At 48.1% G+C, this 16,491-nt stretch overlaps 2 protein-coding genes across 3 annotated transcripts in view; one reads left to right on the plus strand and one right to left on the minus strand.

Annotated features, from left to right (window-relative positions):
• Positions 1 to 3,334, plus strand: part of ZRANB1 (zinc finger RANBP2-type containing 1) — a 41,458-nt gene extending 38,124 nt beyond the window's left edge. For both annotated transcript variants that reach the window (XM_042019557.1, XM_042019556.1), the window contains exons 10-11: positions 543 to 772; positions 1,815 to 3,334. In XM_042019557.1, the coding sequence (XP_041875491.1) occupies positions 543 to 772; positions 1,815 to 2,033 (449 nt within the window). In that variant the 3' untranslated portion in view covers positions 2,034 to 3,334. The remainder of the gene's footprint in view (positions 1 to 542; positions 773 to 1,814) is intronic.
• Positions 3,335 to 6,352: 3,018 nt separating this feature from the next.
• Positions 6,353 to 16,491, minus strand: part of CTBP2 (C-terminal binding protein 2) — a 41,214-nt gene continuing 31,075 nt past the window's right edge. The window contains exons 2-9 of the mRNA XM_042019553.1: positions 15,920 to 16,074; positions 14,169 to 14,313; positions 12,499 to 12,705; positions 11,708 to 11,922; positions 11,164 to 11,294; positions 10,183 to 10,310; positions 9,364 to 9,481; positions 6,353 to 7,877 (exon numbers count right to left, since the gene is read on the minus strand). Coding sequence (XP_041875487.1) covers positions 7,697 to 7,877; positions 9,364 to 9,481; positions 10,183 to 10,310; positions 11,164 to 11,294; positions 11,708 to 11,922; positions 12,499 to 12,705; positions 14,169 to 14,313; positions 15,920 to 16,074 — 1,280 coding nt within the window. The 3' untranslated portion in view covers positions 6,353 to 7,696. The remainder of the gene's footprint in view (positions 7,878 to 9,363; positions 9,482 to 10,182; positions 10,311 to 11,163; positions 11,295 to 11,707; positions 11,923 to 12,498; positions 12,706 to 14,168; positions 14,314 to 15,919; positions 16,075 to 16,491) is intronic.

Raw genomic sequence — 16,491 nt, forward strand, 5'->3', positions numbered from 1 at the left:
TGTTAATTGAATCTGTGAGTACTGTATATGAGCAATCCCATTCTCTGGGATGGGTTACATCAGTGCTGAGTAGCATTTTGTGCAGTGAGTTCTTTTAATAATAGGTTTTGTGAGCAGATGGTGGAATTTTTGCTCTGGTAAAAATAGACATCTGACTGTAGCCTTTATTTCTGTGATGCAGAATCTGATTTTTTTCTTTTCTTTTTTTTTTTAAGAGTTACCAAACATAAAAGGCTGCTTTTCTAACCTTGTTTTTCGTTCATCACTGCACTATAGACCATAAATTTTAGGGCTGTAGTAATGTATTGGTTGTGATTTTAATCTTTTGTGTCTAAACTTGTACAGTTGCAAAGATGCTTGATTTGTGTTAATTAATAACAATTAGCTCTACTGAAGAGTGTGGCAGTGTCAGGCCAAACCAAATATGTTTTAAAAGTGATGTGCTTCTGTTACAGTTCAGCCAAAACCACAAGGTTTGTATCAAAATCCTTCCTTGTTGAACACCAGTTCTGAGCCTTACCCTGTGCTTTAATTCCCCACAGGTGTGTATTTGCCTTTGTTATGGGAACAGAGTTTCTGTTGGAAAAGTCCCATAGCTCTGGGCTACACGAGGGGCCATTTCTCTGCCCTGGTTGCCATGGAGAATGATGGCTATGGCAATCGAGGCGCTGGTGCTAATTTGAACACTGACGATGATGTTACTGTTACTTTTCTACCCTTGGTGGACAGCGAGAGGAAATTATTGCACATTCACTTCCTTTCTGCTCAAGAGGTAAGAAAGAAACACCTGGTGTGTGGTGGTGGCTTTGTCACAGCTGCTTGCTGAAGCTCAGCAATCTCTGTAGCCCCGTGGGTTTTTGGTGTCCACAGAATTACAGGGAGTGTGCTGTTCTGGTTAATTAATACTGCTCCCTTCCCCATCATTCCAGGTGATTCTGAAAGGTGTTTTCCCATAAATATGATGCTTATTTACAGCTCTGTAAATGGAATGTAACTTCATTGTCCATGTAAATCACAGAAACAGAATCACAGAATAGAATCACAGAATATCCTGAGCTGGAAGTGAGCCACAGGGATCATACAGTCCAACTCCTGGCCCTGCACAGGACACCTCAACAATCCCATCCTGTGCCTGAGAACATTGAATATCAGCATACCTAGAAAAGGACACAAAAATAAGGGTTCTGTCACTAAGGAAAGACTGAAATCTGCCTTTTGGTTTTTTTTTTTTTTCTAAAAGATGCAGTACAAATATTGGCCCATAGTTGCAGCATGTTCCACCTTCTATTCTAATGAAACTCAACTCATTTTTTAATAACTACGATAAAGACATGGAACTATTTCAGTAAAGGGTGTGCATGGATGAAGGGAGGGCTGGAAGACTGAAGTAATTGCAGAAAGTGGGCATTCTATAAATAAAAGGAGAAAAATACGGGCTTCAGGTCTAGAGAGGGGTGTTTCTTCAGCAAGCCACGATATTTGTTATGTGTTACAAGAGAAAATATTTCATCTAAGGAACTCTTAAGACTCCTGAAAATGTCTTTGTAAAGCCAGAAGAATCTTTTAGGGCCTGCCCTTTATATATGGTGCCTACCACAAATAAATAGTTGCTTTAAAATAACTGAAATACAGAAAGGCTGCATTGGAAATACACATGTGAAAAATTGGGAAGAAGAGCTGGAGCGTATTTCCAGAGCCTTCAAACTTTGGTTGAGTTTGGCTTTCAGAGTCTCTGGGTGCAGCGATGCGCTCGGAGCAGGAATGGCGCTGGGCGTTGGGGAAGCCTCACTGCCGGTGTTTTCTGTCCCCCAAAGATAGGCAACGAGGAGCAGCAGGAGAAGCTGCTGCGGGAGTGGCTGGACTGCTGCGTGACAGAGGGAGGGGTTCTCGTGGCCATGCAGAAGAGCTCCCGCCGGCGCAACCACCCGCTGGTCACCCAGATGGTGGAGAAGTGGCTCGACCGCTACCGCCAGATCCGGCCCTGCACGTCCCTGTCGGACGGCGAGGAGGACGAGGATGACGACGATGAGTGAGGGGGAATAAAGTGCAAATGAGCAGCGCAGAGTGTGTGACCCTGAGTGAGCATTGTGCTGTAGCAGTTGGGTGTGGAATGACCCAGGTCTAGGGGATACATGCCGGGAAGGATTCTCCGACAGCACGGGGAGAGAATGGATGCTCATCCTGCTGCCTGGAGAGAGCCAAGCGGGCTGGACTACAGTTTGTATAAAAACACGAAAAAGAAACAAAAAACAGCTAATTTTATTATCAAGATGGAAGAAAAAAAAAAAAAAACAAAAACCAACCCCATTTTTCTTTCTGACTGTAAATCTGTCTATAAATGTACCGCATGTGGTTGTGTAAGAGGTTGTGTAATAGGAAACGTATACCAGCATCTTAATTATTGCAGAGAAATTTTTCAACTAAGGGCACTTCTGAAAGCACATGTGAGCTGGATGGATAGCTCCTCCCTCTGAGATTCTTTTACAGTAGAACCTGGTCTTCTCCATCACCTTTTAGATACTCTGACACATTTCCCTGAAAGGCCCTTTCCTGTGAAATCTCACCAGTGCCCAGGTCAGATTGTGAGAGGTTTTTTTTGTTTGCACAAGATATCCACAGCAAGTTATAAGCAAAAATACATTCATTATTTTACTAATATTTTAGTTATTGCTGTGCCCACATAATAAAGCCTAAACTCTATGGAACAAACTGGAAAAGAAGCTAAATTTTTCATTGAGTGAAATTATTTGTTTCCTGAAAAAGCTTTTTGGTGTTTTGGTTTTTTTTCCTTTTTTTTTTCTTCTAATAGTTAATAGATTCCTTTCAGTATACATAAGGATATTTATTCAGAGAAGTGACCTAAAAGATAGGGATTTTATTCCTGTGAGTATACACTAAGCAAAATTGTGTGAAATCTGAGAACTTGAACACAATTGAGAATTTAATCTTGTCAAAACTCCGCCTTGCTGTGTTACAAATTATATCATTTTATCATTTATTCTTTGATCACTCAAACTTTGCTGCAAATGAAAAAATACCTTTTTGAAGGGTTACTCCTTGGTCACTAAATCTAGTGAGAATCCACTTGGCAGTTCTAATTAAAAAGAAGAATTTATGCTCAAGTTGTTTAAAAGCACTGTTATATATTTCTCAGTATGTAAACCTGGGAATTTCTTGCATGTTGATTGATGTGGCCATACTTAAACTTATGTAAGTTCCTAAGAGTGTAAGTTCAGAGTATATTCTCCAGTAGAAATTTTATTATATTTGATAACTTTAGCCATGTAACCTGTAATGGATAAAGTTTATCTAAAAATCTCACTGAAACACTAAAGGTTAATGCCAGTTTTTACATATACAGTGCAATTCAGGTTGGCTTGAAAAGCACTTTTGATGGTATGGTGGTTGAATAAGCAATTTTGCAGTAGATGAAATTGTTTTAATTAGAATTTGGAAAGAAGCCCCATAGCACCTATTTTTATGTAGTTCAGAGCTATGGAAACCCTGAGGAACTTGCTGCTTTTTCTTCCAAATGCTGCTTAGATGGTGTTGAAACGTGCACAACTCCTACAGAAACTTGGTGACGACACCGAAAGTAAAGAAATAATGAAGTACTGTATTAATTTTGCAATTTTCCCGTTCTAGATTCCACTGAGGTTTATTATGTCTTCACCTTTTTGGCCATTAGAGCTCCTCTGATTGGTGGAAGCCCAGATTTCCAGGTGAAGGATGAATGCTGCTTTGCCATGAGTGAGTGACCCAAATTCAGTGCCCAACCCCAGATACTACAGAGCTTCTTCATGAGCACACAGTCCTGGTTCAAGCTCCCTTTCTAAATTGGGATTTCTTTTTTTGTCCTTACCTTGCAGTGAAATCCTTTTATACCTCATCTAGCTGAGGATGTAAAGCTTTTCTGTCAGGGGAGCTCAATGCAGGGTAAGCTGGGATGAGGATTTCCATGCCCTGAGCTGGCCAGCACCGTGTGCTGGAGTGGTTTGTGTGTCGTGCTGTGACCATGGGGGTCCTAATTCACCATCTTGAGGAGCCCTCAGTCAGTGGCCAGACCTGTAACTTCAGATCCCAGCCTGCCCACGACCAGCTGCCCTGTGGACACAAGGATAAGCCCCTGAGTCCATGGGCTACTCTGAGGATGCTGTGGAGTTTTCACCTCCCACCCCTGTGCTTTTGGCAGTGCTGTTCCATTCATGGAAGCAAAGCTTCCTTGTCCCGGGGGGAGAATTACCAGTGTGAAAGTCTACCTTGAGCCAAGCTGGCCCAGCACTCCTGCCCTCCTCTCCTGCTGTCCATGGGCAGCCTGCATTGTGCCCCTGTCCCCCAGCCCTTCCCAGAGCAGTGGAGTCCCTGTGGTCAGTTCAGCTGTTCTCAAACGCATGCACCGATGAATTCCTCAAGTTCTGCTCCAACAGGACAGTCCTGGTACTTTGGATCACTTGGCTTTCTTGATCATTATTGTTTTGTTCTGATGTGTTGTACAATGAATGGTCTGTTCAGGTTCACATGCTTCACAGGCCTTTTTGGAACTGGTGAAGTGTCTTTTCCAGAATCAGAGTATTCCAAACCTCCTGTACCTGTAGATTAAAGAGGTACAACACCCCGGCTTCGTGCTTGCACCGCAGTCAGTGTATGTCAGTGGCTCCTCAGTCACACACCTGAAAGTTTACAGACACTGAGATTAATCTGCACACACTCCCTTGCAGCTTGTCAGCAAGTTCTGCACTTTCAGCCATGAAAATACATAAAAAAATTGGGTTTCTCAATGTTACTTTCCTCATATATTGCTCACAGCAGCACACGCTTTCCTAGCACAGAACTTAGCTTTTCATTGCTACCTCCTTTACAGCTGGTCAGGTTTTTTTTTTCTGGTTTTATTTATGACTTCCTCAGTGAAAATCCCTGTATTTCTTTTGTTTTTAATATATTAAAATTTAGTAATTCTGGATTCTTCCAAAGTTCTGCTGCATGGCTTATGGCAAATACCCCCCGAGTTGCATTTCCTCCATTATCTAGGTTGGTGTGTGTGTTTGGAGACCTTGTTTAATTGCTGCTTTTCCTTTTCCCCCCTTTTATTCAGTAACTTCCCCATATACCATTTAAAAAAGATTTTATGTAGTGTTTAACCTTGAAGCTGCTTGTTTTAAGCTACAGTGACATCTCTGGAGTTCTCCCTGGAGGAGGAGATGATTATCCCAGGAGAGCGTCCCTGTCTGCCTTCCCAGAGCAGGGCAACAGCAGCAGCATGGCTCTTCTGTCAGCCACAAACCTTCAGCAGCAACTGTTCATTTCCCATTTCTCTGCCCAGTAACTTTCCACTTGAGAGCTGCAGCTCCTGGTGCTTTGGCATCTCCCAGTTGTGATGATATTCTTCCCTTTCCGCTTCCACAGCTCTGATCTTTGCATGTTTTGCTGGTGTTCTTACTGCAGGCACTTGTAACCCTTGGGATGGCTCAGTCGCTGCTCCTGTTGAGCTTGTGGCACTTCTGTCCTTGGTTTTGTCTGAAAGGGAAGTTGGGTGTTGGATGAAAGCTCCAGCATTTTCTGAGCTCGGCCCTCACTGTCCCAGTGCGGAGTCACTGCTGGCACAGGGGATCCTGTGGCGCAGGGAGGTACCGGATTATTCGGAAACAAAGTACCAGGGCTCGTTTATTTTTAGAACAACTCTAAACCTTAATAACAATTAAATGTTTTCCTCATGGTTTTGATGGTCATTTCAGTGTGTCCCAGACACCTCCCCTGTATCTGACCTGTTTTATCCCAGTTTCTCACAGAGGTCACGGATAATTCACTGCTGGGCTGTGCTGAGCACTGACAAGGAGCGGTTGCTCTGTAACAGGTGATCTCTATTTTGGATGTTTGGAGCTGGTAACCAAGTTTTCAGTTTAATTTAAAGCAAACAAAATACAGAGTTTTGTAACTTAGACACTTTGGTTTCAGCTTTTTTTAGTCCCCATCTAACTCCATGTGTGTGGTACTTGGACACAGTGGGAAAGGAGGGTGGAAACAAGAACACGCCTTTTGCCCAGTGAAGCTCAAAGCCACCAGCACCTCTTGAGCATTTTTTTGGCTTTATTTTCCAGTGGTTTGATAACGCTTCAGCTCTTGAGAATGTACAGAAAATGTTGTGTGAGTTGTAGCTGCCTTTGTACCTTAGTGGAAACCCACAGTGATCTCTTCATCACAGACCACTCTGAGTTGGAAGGGACCTTCCCTTCCCACTGGACTGTAAATGTTTGCCAAGTGTGACCAGAATTACATTTCTGTACCTTATGGTTACCTCTCAGTGTCTCCAAAAGCCCCAGATTGCAGCGAGAGCTCTTGCCTTTCAGAAATTATAGAAATTTTATCACTTTTTATTGAAAACTGCACTGAACGCTAAATGTCCACCTTTACAATAAACAAATACAGTAACGGTAACACACTAAAACAAAACATACTGATAGCCATTGGTTTCTTTTTTGTCTGTTTGGGACAGCTCAAGATTTCTTTTTTTTTGTCACAGAAACAGGAATGTACCCATACAAAGGCTCAAAACAGGCCATCTTTAAAAACAAAAAGGCGATGATTCACAAAAGACTATGAATATAACATGTAACTAGATACAAATCTAATAGGATTTGTTAAAATCAGTCACATCTAATAACACATCTTGAAGTGTTCTTGTATAAAATATCACGTGAAGAAGACTTTTATCAATGTCTAAAAAAGTGGATTTTGTTCATAGACAGTCTGACAAGTTACCATAAAAAGTGTTTCCTGAGACATAAGGAAATGCAACATTATTCTTGAACCCTTTCCAGCTCAAGACTTTTTCCACTTGATAAAATAGCTGCAGATTTAAAACTGAGAAAATATATTTGAGTACAAATAGTGTGTGAAACTTAATACTTTCTTCTTTTTTTTTTCCTTTTTTTTTTTTTTTCTTTTTTTTCTTTTATTTTTTCTTGCATCATTGCAGGGCATAGGTGGATGCACAGCTACTTTATTCAGTGTATTGGGCAGAGAAGAGACTGGCAGTTTGGTTTTCCTTAGCCTGGGAGGGCAGTGGTCAGTGCCAAGAGCCCTTTCTGCCCTCCCCAGCCCACGGATCCCGGCTGGAATGGCTGGAACTTAGACCTGGCAGGAACTTCTGTTAACGGCACTGGCCCTGTGAGACTGCAAAAAGGAGGAGGAGTAGTGTTTGCTTTTTTTTTCTTCCACTTCTAAGCCAGGACTGCTGCCCCCTGTTAGGAGAGGTCACCAGATGCAAGAGAAAGGAAAGGGCTGAAGCCACCCAATGGTTTCCTCTGACACGTTAACTCTGTAAAGATGGCTTAATTCAGTGGCCTGGACACAGTGCAGGAGCCCTGTCCTTCCCAAGGAATTGAGGGGGGAAAAGAAATTCATTTTTATTCATGTGATTGATGCACAGATGAAGGAAACTCAACACACAAGAACAGAAGTTGCTCATTAATGTATCACATCCTAGTTTTCAGCGCTGCAGGGAGCAGGTGACTTCTCCAGGGCTCCTCCCCAGTCTTGGCTGCTGTCGCTTTGTCGGGAACACTGGAACATCAATGATGCGTCTGTCCAAAATCAACATTACAAATTTCGTATCAAATTCTTCTCTTTTAGTTCATGTATAACTTCTTTTCCAATGTCTCTTGGTCCTAAGTTTATTGAATGGTTTTTAAATTATCTGCTATTGCTCGTTGGGATGTTCCCTGTTGTCCCCGTGTTTTGTGGGCTGGTTGGGCGATGGAGCTTGGGAAGGATGTGCCACTGTGGGAAGGTTGTGAGTAACGGGGATGCCTCCGGGAATGATGCCCTCCATAGCTGCTGGGATTCCTCCCGGTGCCACACTCACCATCCCAGGGGGATACCTGGCAGAGGGGACAGAGAGAGGCAGGTTTGTCACAGCAGAGCTCATCACACACCCATCACTCCCACCACCTCTGTGGAGAAAACACAGCAACGAGCTTCCACTTCCCTCCCGGAGCCAGGTTTGGTTTTCCTGTTGAGTTACAAGGGAGAGCTCAGAGTTACCCATTAACTGCTGTGCCTTGGGTAAGCATCCTCCGCTACAGCACGACTGCAGCTTGTTCTGTGCCTTCTCACAGCCTCCTGAGCCAGGGGGAAGCCGCCTCCTTTGGGAAACTGGGTAAGGAACCATCTGGAATGCTCTCTGAAACCCCAGATGCTGGTGTGCTGACTGCATCCCTGTGTGTGAATACCTTGAACACTGACACCTGGTTTGTAAATTTTCCCTGTGTGGAAGGTGAGCTGCATCTTCCTCATGGAACAGCACAGCTGAAAGATGGGATCAGATCTAATCCATCTATTCCAAAAGCAGGAGGAATTATACACATTTCAAGAAACAACAGTGAGTTTGAAAAAGGAGAATAAGAATTCCTTCAGCTGTGATGTGGGAAAATGAGGACAAAACCCTGAAGCTGAACCCTGGAGCTCTGTAGCCACATGAGGCCTGAGAGCTCCCACCTCCCTGTGGCTCTGCTGCCTTTGGGAAAGGCAGATTGGGAAGCCAGGAGAGGAAGGGAGTTTCACCTGCCTGTGAAGGTGGGGAGCTGAGCCAGCTTACAGGGGCTGCAGGGCTGCAGCTTAGCCAGGATGAAGCTCCCTGCAGAGACAGGTTAAGCTGGGAAGCCAAGGCTTGTCCTCAGGTGATGGCACCGCCCACGTGTTTTGGAACAAGAGCAGGACTGGGAAAGGCTTTTTCCAGGTTTGGACGTTCTGGTGAGAGGGAGTATTCACTGCCTGTGGCCTGCATGGCACAGGAGCTGCCTGGGGCTCTGCTGCTGGGTAACTCCTGCCTAACATGACCTGATGTGCCCTGCAGGGTATTTTGTGGCTCAGTATTTTTGGCAGTGGTGATACCCTGAATGAGCCCATGCTCCAGCTCCTTGAGCCTAATGTCTCCTACCAGCATGCTTGGAGCCATCTAAACAGAGCAGTAAGTAATCCTTAATCTCGGATTTAGGTGGAAATTGGGTCACCTGACTACAGCCCTATATTTGGAGCTTTTCCCCTGGCTCATTAACCCTCGAGGTGGACCTGGCTCACAGCAGTTGGTCAGGGACAGGAGCACAGAGTCCAGTGACTCCCAGCCCAGAGGGATGCAGGCTCTGGAAAGGGAGGCTCTACCCACCCGTGGGTGGCTCAAGCAGCATCAGTGACTGCCCGTGCTGGTCCTCAGGGAGGAGTGACAGCAGCCGGGGTACCCAGGTGTCCCCCCTCCTGTCCAGCTGGATCCCAGCCCTGCCGTGCCAGCGGCTCCGGTGCTCCCGTTCTCCCGGTGCTCCCGTTCTCCCGGTGCTCCCGTTCTCCCGGTGCTCCCGTTCTCCCGCTCACCTGTACGTGGCACCATTGAGCTCGGGATGAATCGCCTGCTGGTCTATTACTGACCACGGAGCCGTCGTGACAAAGAATTCCTTATTCACACAGTTCCTTAGGCTTTCTGGGATGCGCCCTGCAGTTGGCGAGAAAGGTGAGTCTGTGTCAGGCAGGGCCCAGCTTTATCACCCTCTAAAAAGCTGCAGTGTTTATAATTTCACTGTGTCTGTCAGTGTAAAGGATGGGAGAAAAAAAATTCCATGTTCCTTGTTTCAGGAGGATGTTTTGGCTGCCCTGAGGTGCAGGGTTGGAGACCAGTTTCCTACCCTCACTCCCAACACTTGGGAAGCTGTTGTTCCCTTGAGCCCCCTGCTTTGGAGGCAGACATGAAGCTGTGCCTTCCACCTTCACAAGGATGGCAGCTTTTAGGACAAAAGAAGCACCCTTCTGCTGGAGTATTGTGCCCACCACCATCAGATTTGGTTTTGGAATGCAGAGGTCACATCCACAGTGGCTGTGTCTGCACCACTGTGTGGGTTAGCACCAGTAACATGGGCAGCAATTACTGCTTCCCTGTCCTGTTCTCCCCAGTCACCAGTCTTTGCCCTATTCATTAAAAAAACAACACAAAACCCCTCACCCAACCACAAACATCCCCAAATGACAGAACAGGAACGTTTGGGTTCTCAGCTCTTTTACTGGGAAGCAAACTGGGGTTAGATCCCTTTCCCAGTGTCCTGCTGGGACACAGGCAGGGTGAATCCCTGTCTCTGCTCCTCCTGACTCCTGTTGCAGGCACCCAGGGAGCCAAGCCCAGCGTCCCCAGGGGCCGGGTACCTGTGATCGCACGTCGGATTTCAGTGGCAGCAGCTTCTCTCATCTCTAGGGACGCCTGCTCGCTGTACCAGGCTGTGTGCGGGGTGCAGATCAGGTTGGGAGCATCTTTCAATGGGCCTTGAGCAAAACTGGGAGCAGGGGAAAACAAGCAAAGAGATTAATCAATGTTAAAGCAGCGAATAAAAGACGAACGGCAAAAGGCTTGTGCTCTGCCCTCTGCATATGCAACACTCCTTCCAAGGCCAGGCTGGATGGGGCTTGGATTAACCTACTCTAGTGGAAGGTGTCCCTGCCCATGGCAAAGAATTGGAACTAGATGACCTTTAAGATGCCTTCCAGCCCAAATCATTCCATGATTCCCTGGCCTGACAGTCCTGCCAGCCCAAAATGGCCACAGAAGTGCTGGGGAGGAAGCACAGCTTCTGTGCAAGGCTCAGAAAATGCACCAAAAAGAGCCAACAGGGCTGAAAAACCAACCCATGGAGTGGCTGGGCTTAATGCTCTCGTGGGAATAATGTTTGGGGGTGTCTGCAGCAGTGTGGGGATACAGGGACAGCTGTGGGTCAGCCCAGGATGGGAGGAGGTGGACACTGGGGTTCCTCTTGTGTAGGAGCAAACTTTTTGTTCCTTAAGTATTTCTGTGGTGAGAGAAGCTGCATTCCGAGTTACAACCAACCCTTCCCAGGCTGCGGGCAAAAATGCCCAACACTGAGTGCAGTGACTTTGTTCTCATGGCCCAGTGAGTGTTTTGGGTTTTCTTTTAAGCACAGGCTGGGTTCTTGTTCTAAGCTCCCGGTGTCCCTTTGAGCACCCATAACCCCAGTGCTGGACTACAACTGATGGCTGCTGCAAGGTGACAACAGCAGGACTGTCCCTCAGTGCTGGGGCTGTGTGACAAAGGGCTGTGACACTCAGTGGCTGCCACGACAGACGGTGACACCAACACCACCCCAGGGCCAGCCCCGAGAGCCAGAGCTTTACCTGAATGGCTCCGACTCGTGCACGTCGAGCGCTGCCCCTCGTATCCGTCCCTCCTTCAGGGCTTGAGTTAAGGCCTTCTCGTCCACCAGCCCCCCGCGGGCCGTGTTCACCAGGAACGCTCCCTGCCTCATCTGCCGCCGGCCCGGAGAGGGATGACCGTCAGCTGGGTGCAGTGACCCCATCCAATCCTCACCCCCACCCCGGGATGCTGCCTCCAGCTGGGACAGCATCCCACTTTTTGTGCTCCAGCCCCGGAGCAATCCCCATCCCGCTGCATGTGGGTTTTCCATGGAAACTCCATCTCTGGTTGGTGTTGGCAAATTAAACCTACTGTTGCTGTCACCTCCACACCACGGGGGTGGGGATCATTTACCTGTCAGGATACTGCTCCCCTAAACACTGTGAGGAGACACACCTGGGTGCAACCAGCTATTCTGGAGGTGCTGGCTCACCGTGGGAGCTGAGGGATCTGTGGCCAGCTCCTGCACCCTGGGCTTGCCCACCAAAGAGCTCTCTGGCTGTGCACGCGAGGTGAATTAATTACCTGCTTAATCGTGAAGTCGTTGATAAGGTGGTGGTTGTGTTCGTTAAGGTTACAGTGCAAGGAGACGCAGTCGCTCTGGTAGAGCAGGTCCTGCAGGGTGTAGACCCGCTGGACGCCCAGGGAGCGCTCGATGCCGTCCTGCAGGTACGGGTCATAGAAGATCACGTTGAAGCCGAAGGCCTTGGCTCGGACCGCGACCGCCTGCGCAGTGCGACCTGTGCCGAAGGGAAGGGACAGGGGCAGTTAACTGAGCCCAACTTCCCTGTCTCCACGAGGCTGAGCCCCCAGCAGAACCTGAGGACTGTCCCCTGGGGCCTGCTGGGCTCCCCAGACATTCCCTTGCCTTGCCTCTGTTTCCTCATTTAAACACACTCATATGAGCTTTTGGCATTAATTAGCTGATCCCACCTCTAAGGCTAAAACTGTCTACAGCTGTGGCTGAACTTAAGACAGACTGTTTTACACAGCCCTGCCACTGTGCAGGGCAGAGTGGCTCAGGAAGGGCTGGCTTGGTGTAGCTGTGGCTCAGGGATGGGGGTTTGTCGGGGAGAGGACAGCAGCACTACCTCTAGAGATGTGGTCCCTCCAGAACACCACCAGTGCTGCTCCAAGGACTCAACCCCAGCTCATAAAAAGCTCCTTCCCCAAAAAACCATGTGAGATGTTCTCCCTATTTCACACCGATCCACTGCAGTGGTTCTGTGGTTTTGGAAAGGCTCGTTGTGGGTTCTTCCCAGAGCAGTGAGAGGTGCTGAGCCCCGCTCAGGAGCTGCCCCCCTTGTCCCACGCACCGAAGCCGATGAGGCCGAGCGTCTCTCCGCGGATGCGGGCGGCTCTGGAGGCCACCTCCCGGATCTGCTCCACGCTCTGCACCCGCGTGCCCTCGCGCAGCGCCTGGTACAGCCACGTGTTCCGCCGGTACAGGTTGAGCACGTGGCACACGGTGGAGTCGGCCGTCTCCTCCACGGCGGCTGAGGGGATGTTGCAGACGGCGATCCCTGCGGAGGCCACACACAAATCAGCTCCTGTCCCCTGGCTGAGGGACCCTGCTCATGGAGTGGGATGACACCGGGCTGCCCTTCCCACGAGCTCCTTAAGCTGGTATTACTCTCTGCCCCTTAAACACCCACAGGCAGATGGTTCAACTCCAACATCCCACCCTTTTACGGGTTCCAAGCTGGTGCCCAGCCCAGCCAGTGGGTGGCCCTGGCACTGTGTTCAGACACCGGTCATTGATTGACTGCATGGTTTAAAAACTACCTTATGGAAAGCAATACCAATTAAACTTTACGCTACATTTGTGGGGAGTCATTACATTTTCTAGTCGAAACCACATCATTTGGCCACCCAATTTGCCAAGTATAAAAAGAAGGATTATGCTGCAGTATCCCATTACTTTATTCGTTATATCTTTCCTTTCCTGATGTTCAAAGCCTCAGAACATTGTTATAATGGATAATAACAATAAGAGTTAAAAACATGAAGAAACCATTACACTGAGAAGACACTGTTCTTCTCCTGAAAAAAGAAAACAATTCACTATATTGAGAATTGCTTTTTTTAGGAATGACTATTTGAGACTCTCTTATCGCAATTATCTCTGTAAAACGGCTCAGGTGGAATGGCTGTTATTCTTCACTTCCCCAGAGATAACCTTTAATACAACATATCCCAAACACTACTGCAGGCCTGCTCCATAGACTGAATCTTGGGATCAGATGAGTAAAACCTGCTCTTAACTCAGCTGCTAAAACCAGGGATACAATCAAGCTCCTGCAGCTGGAGGTGTGCAGCCAAATGTCTCTGTGACCACCCAAACCAGTTTGGAAACTGGGTGGCCCCAGCACTGTCTGACAACGAGACCTCCCTATTTTTGGCAATCCACACTAAAAGCCTTTTTCAAGTTCCTGAGGCGCCTTTGATGAGATGGCAAAGGAGGTGGCAACAACCCAACACACAATTCCTGCTCCACCATCCAACGCAGCGCCTTCCCAGCGGAGCGGGCATGACTCAGAGAACCAGCTCAGATCAAGAGATTGATCTTGCTAACAAAATATAATAAAACACCCTTCCTCCAATTTTTCTAAAGCTGTATCAACTCTCCTGTGCCAGAAATAGAACAACCATGCAAATATCCAGTGGTATGAGGGGGCACCTGGAACTCGGAACAGCGTAGGAATGAGGGATTCAGACAGGGCAGTTTTAACACAGTTAAGAACCCAAAAGCTGCCTTCTAAAACTGCACTGTTTTGTTCACCTCATGGTCAAGTTTTCTTGTCATAATATTCTCTGTGTGCAAAAAATGTAAACTGCACCCGTAATTTTGGGGCCTGAATGGAGGTCCTGCCTGGAACTCTGCTGTGCCAGCTTGGTCCCGTGGGAGCAGCAGCTCCTTGTGCCTGTTTTAAAGGCTTTAAAGGAAGGACAGGGGAGGGAGTCAGGATGCAGAGCTGGGACCTACCGAGCTCCCCGGCAGCTTTGATGTCGATGTTGTCGTAGCCGCTGCCTATTCGGACGATGACCCGCAAGGCCTTGAACTTCTCCAGATCCTCCCGGGTCAGGGTGATGGTGTGGTACATCATGGCCCCCACAGCTTCATTCAACACCTGCAACAAACACAGGGGTCAGGTCAGGGTGATGGTGTGGTACACCATGGCCCCATGGCTTTGTTCAACACCTGCAACACAACACAGGGGTCAGGAGCTGCCGGCACCCCTGGGGGGACACCTGCAGCTCAGGAACCAGGAATATGACACAGTGAGTTGGACACTTTCACTGCTGACCTGCTGTCTGAGCCATGTGTCACCAAAACCAGCAGGCTTGTGACCCACCAACACCTTTGGGAATGGATTTGGTGAATTATCTGCAAATCATGATGTTACATCTGAGCAGACCAGGCAGATGAAAACCACATCTGTCTCTCACCTGGACCCTTTTCCAGGTGGTTATCTGCAAACCCCTCTGCTTCCAAGCAGCAGTAAGTCTGCTTTTAGGAAGGAATTAGGTGTTGCAGCAGTGTCTGTTGGTTCTGAACAGGACTGTGTGACACTGGTAACACCTCAACCTCCTTGTGCATGTCCAAACCCCTGCCACACTGTTCACATCCACCTTTCCTGGCTGTTCTCAAGGGGACCTGAGAAGCTCTGCAGAGGCTGCACAGTCACACAGGGCTGGGCTTTGTCCCCTTCAGTGAAGATCCAGACCTTCACTGGTGCTCGCCACAAGCTACCTCAGTGCTCTGGAAACCCAAGACCCATCCAAACTCCCCAAGCCTGGCTCATCTATCAATATCTCACAAAAAACTCCCATTCTCCTTCTCCCAAATTTAATATCTGCCAAGACCAGCACTGATGCTATTCGTATTCCTCTTTCCCAGATCTTGGAAGTGACTTCTGATCACTTCAAACTTCATTTGAGGTATCTAAAATAATACTTTTAAGAGAAGTATTTACATGAAGTTGAGCTTCCAAGCAGAAACACTCATCCACACTGCATGGATCTGCCTGAATGATTCCCAAACCTCCTCCACTCCCCGCTGGAGAGGGAGGAGCTGCTGGAGGTGCACCCAGCACCTGTGAACACCCACCAGCTGCAGGTGGGATGGTGTCAGCAAAGCCACAGCAAGAGCACCACAGACTTCAAAAAACATGAGAAACGTTAATAACATTGATGTGAAAAACCTGATGCAAAGAGATAAAAAGTTACATTTTTTTCCCCCAAACTAACATCTGGCTTCTAAAACAGCCTGAATTAATTTTAATCTGCACTGGCTTCTGTTGATGTTATCTGCTGATTGACTCCTAGTGCAGCTTTGTACACTTTCTGCTCAAAAATCAATCAGACTGGTTTGGGTTGGAAGAGAACTCATTTTTCCAAACACAGGCAGGGACACCTTCCAGTGTCCCAGGCTGCTCCAAGCCCCGTCCAACCTGGCCTTGGACACTGCCAGGGATCCAGGGGCAGCCACAGCTGTTCTGGGCACCCTGTGCCAGGGCCTCACCACATTCACAGGGAAGAATTCCTTCCCAGTATCCCATCTAACCCTGGCCTCTGGCACTGGGAAGGCACTCCCTGTATCCTGTCCCTCCACACCTTGTCCAAAGCCCCTCTGCAGCTCTCTTGAAGCCCTTTGAGGCACTGGAAGGTGCTTTAAAGATGTGGAAGAGCAAGGGCAGATCCCGGTGCCCCCACCCGCCCCAGCTCTGCCGGTACCTTCTCGTGAATCTCCTGAGTTGATTGTGCATCACAGAACGCCACCGTCGCCAGGTCCTTCAGGATGGGCATCTCCACGGTGCAGTCCCTGCCGTCCAGCAGTGCCACCAGGGGCCGGGGGTGCATGGGGCCGTTCATGATCTGCGGGCGGATACCTGCGGGCACAGCGAGTGCGGCTTTTACACGGCGGGCCCTGAGCGGGGCTCCCTGCCAGGTGAGGGGCAGCAGCACCTGCTGACACCCTGCTCAGCAGGTTCAGGGTAACAGCAACACGGGGTGAAGTCTGGCCAAGGGACTGGGAACACAGCTGTGGCTTTGCCCCCCCTTTTTTTTTTTGGGAATGGCTTTACGGTTCTGACCACCTCAGAAAGACAAGTCCAGAGAATCACTTAGAAAGTAGGATTACTGGAAAATCATGGGAAGAGCAGGACACTGAAGACCTCTTTAGCACAGAAGATTATACTCTGATGCACAAACAACTACTAAAAGTTTCATGGGAACAGCAAAGCTCATCTTTGTAAACCCAATGTTCTCCAGGCTGAGGTGAAGGAATTGATCACCACCAAAGGCCA

Source organism: Corvus kubaryi, unplaced genomic scaffold (assembly GCF_017639235.1).
Source record: "Corvus kubaryi isolate FWS band 111438036 unplaced genomic scaffold, C.kubaryi_AGA036_p1.0 138, whole genome shotgun sequence".
In the NCBI taxonomy this organism is placed as follows: domain Eukaryota; kingdom Metazoa; phylum Chordata; class Aves; order Passeriformes; family Corvidae; genus Corvus; species Corvus kubaryi.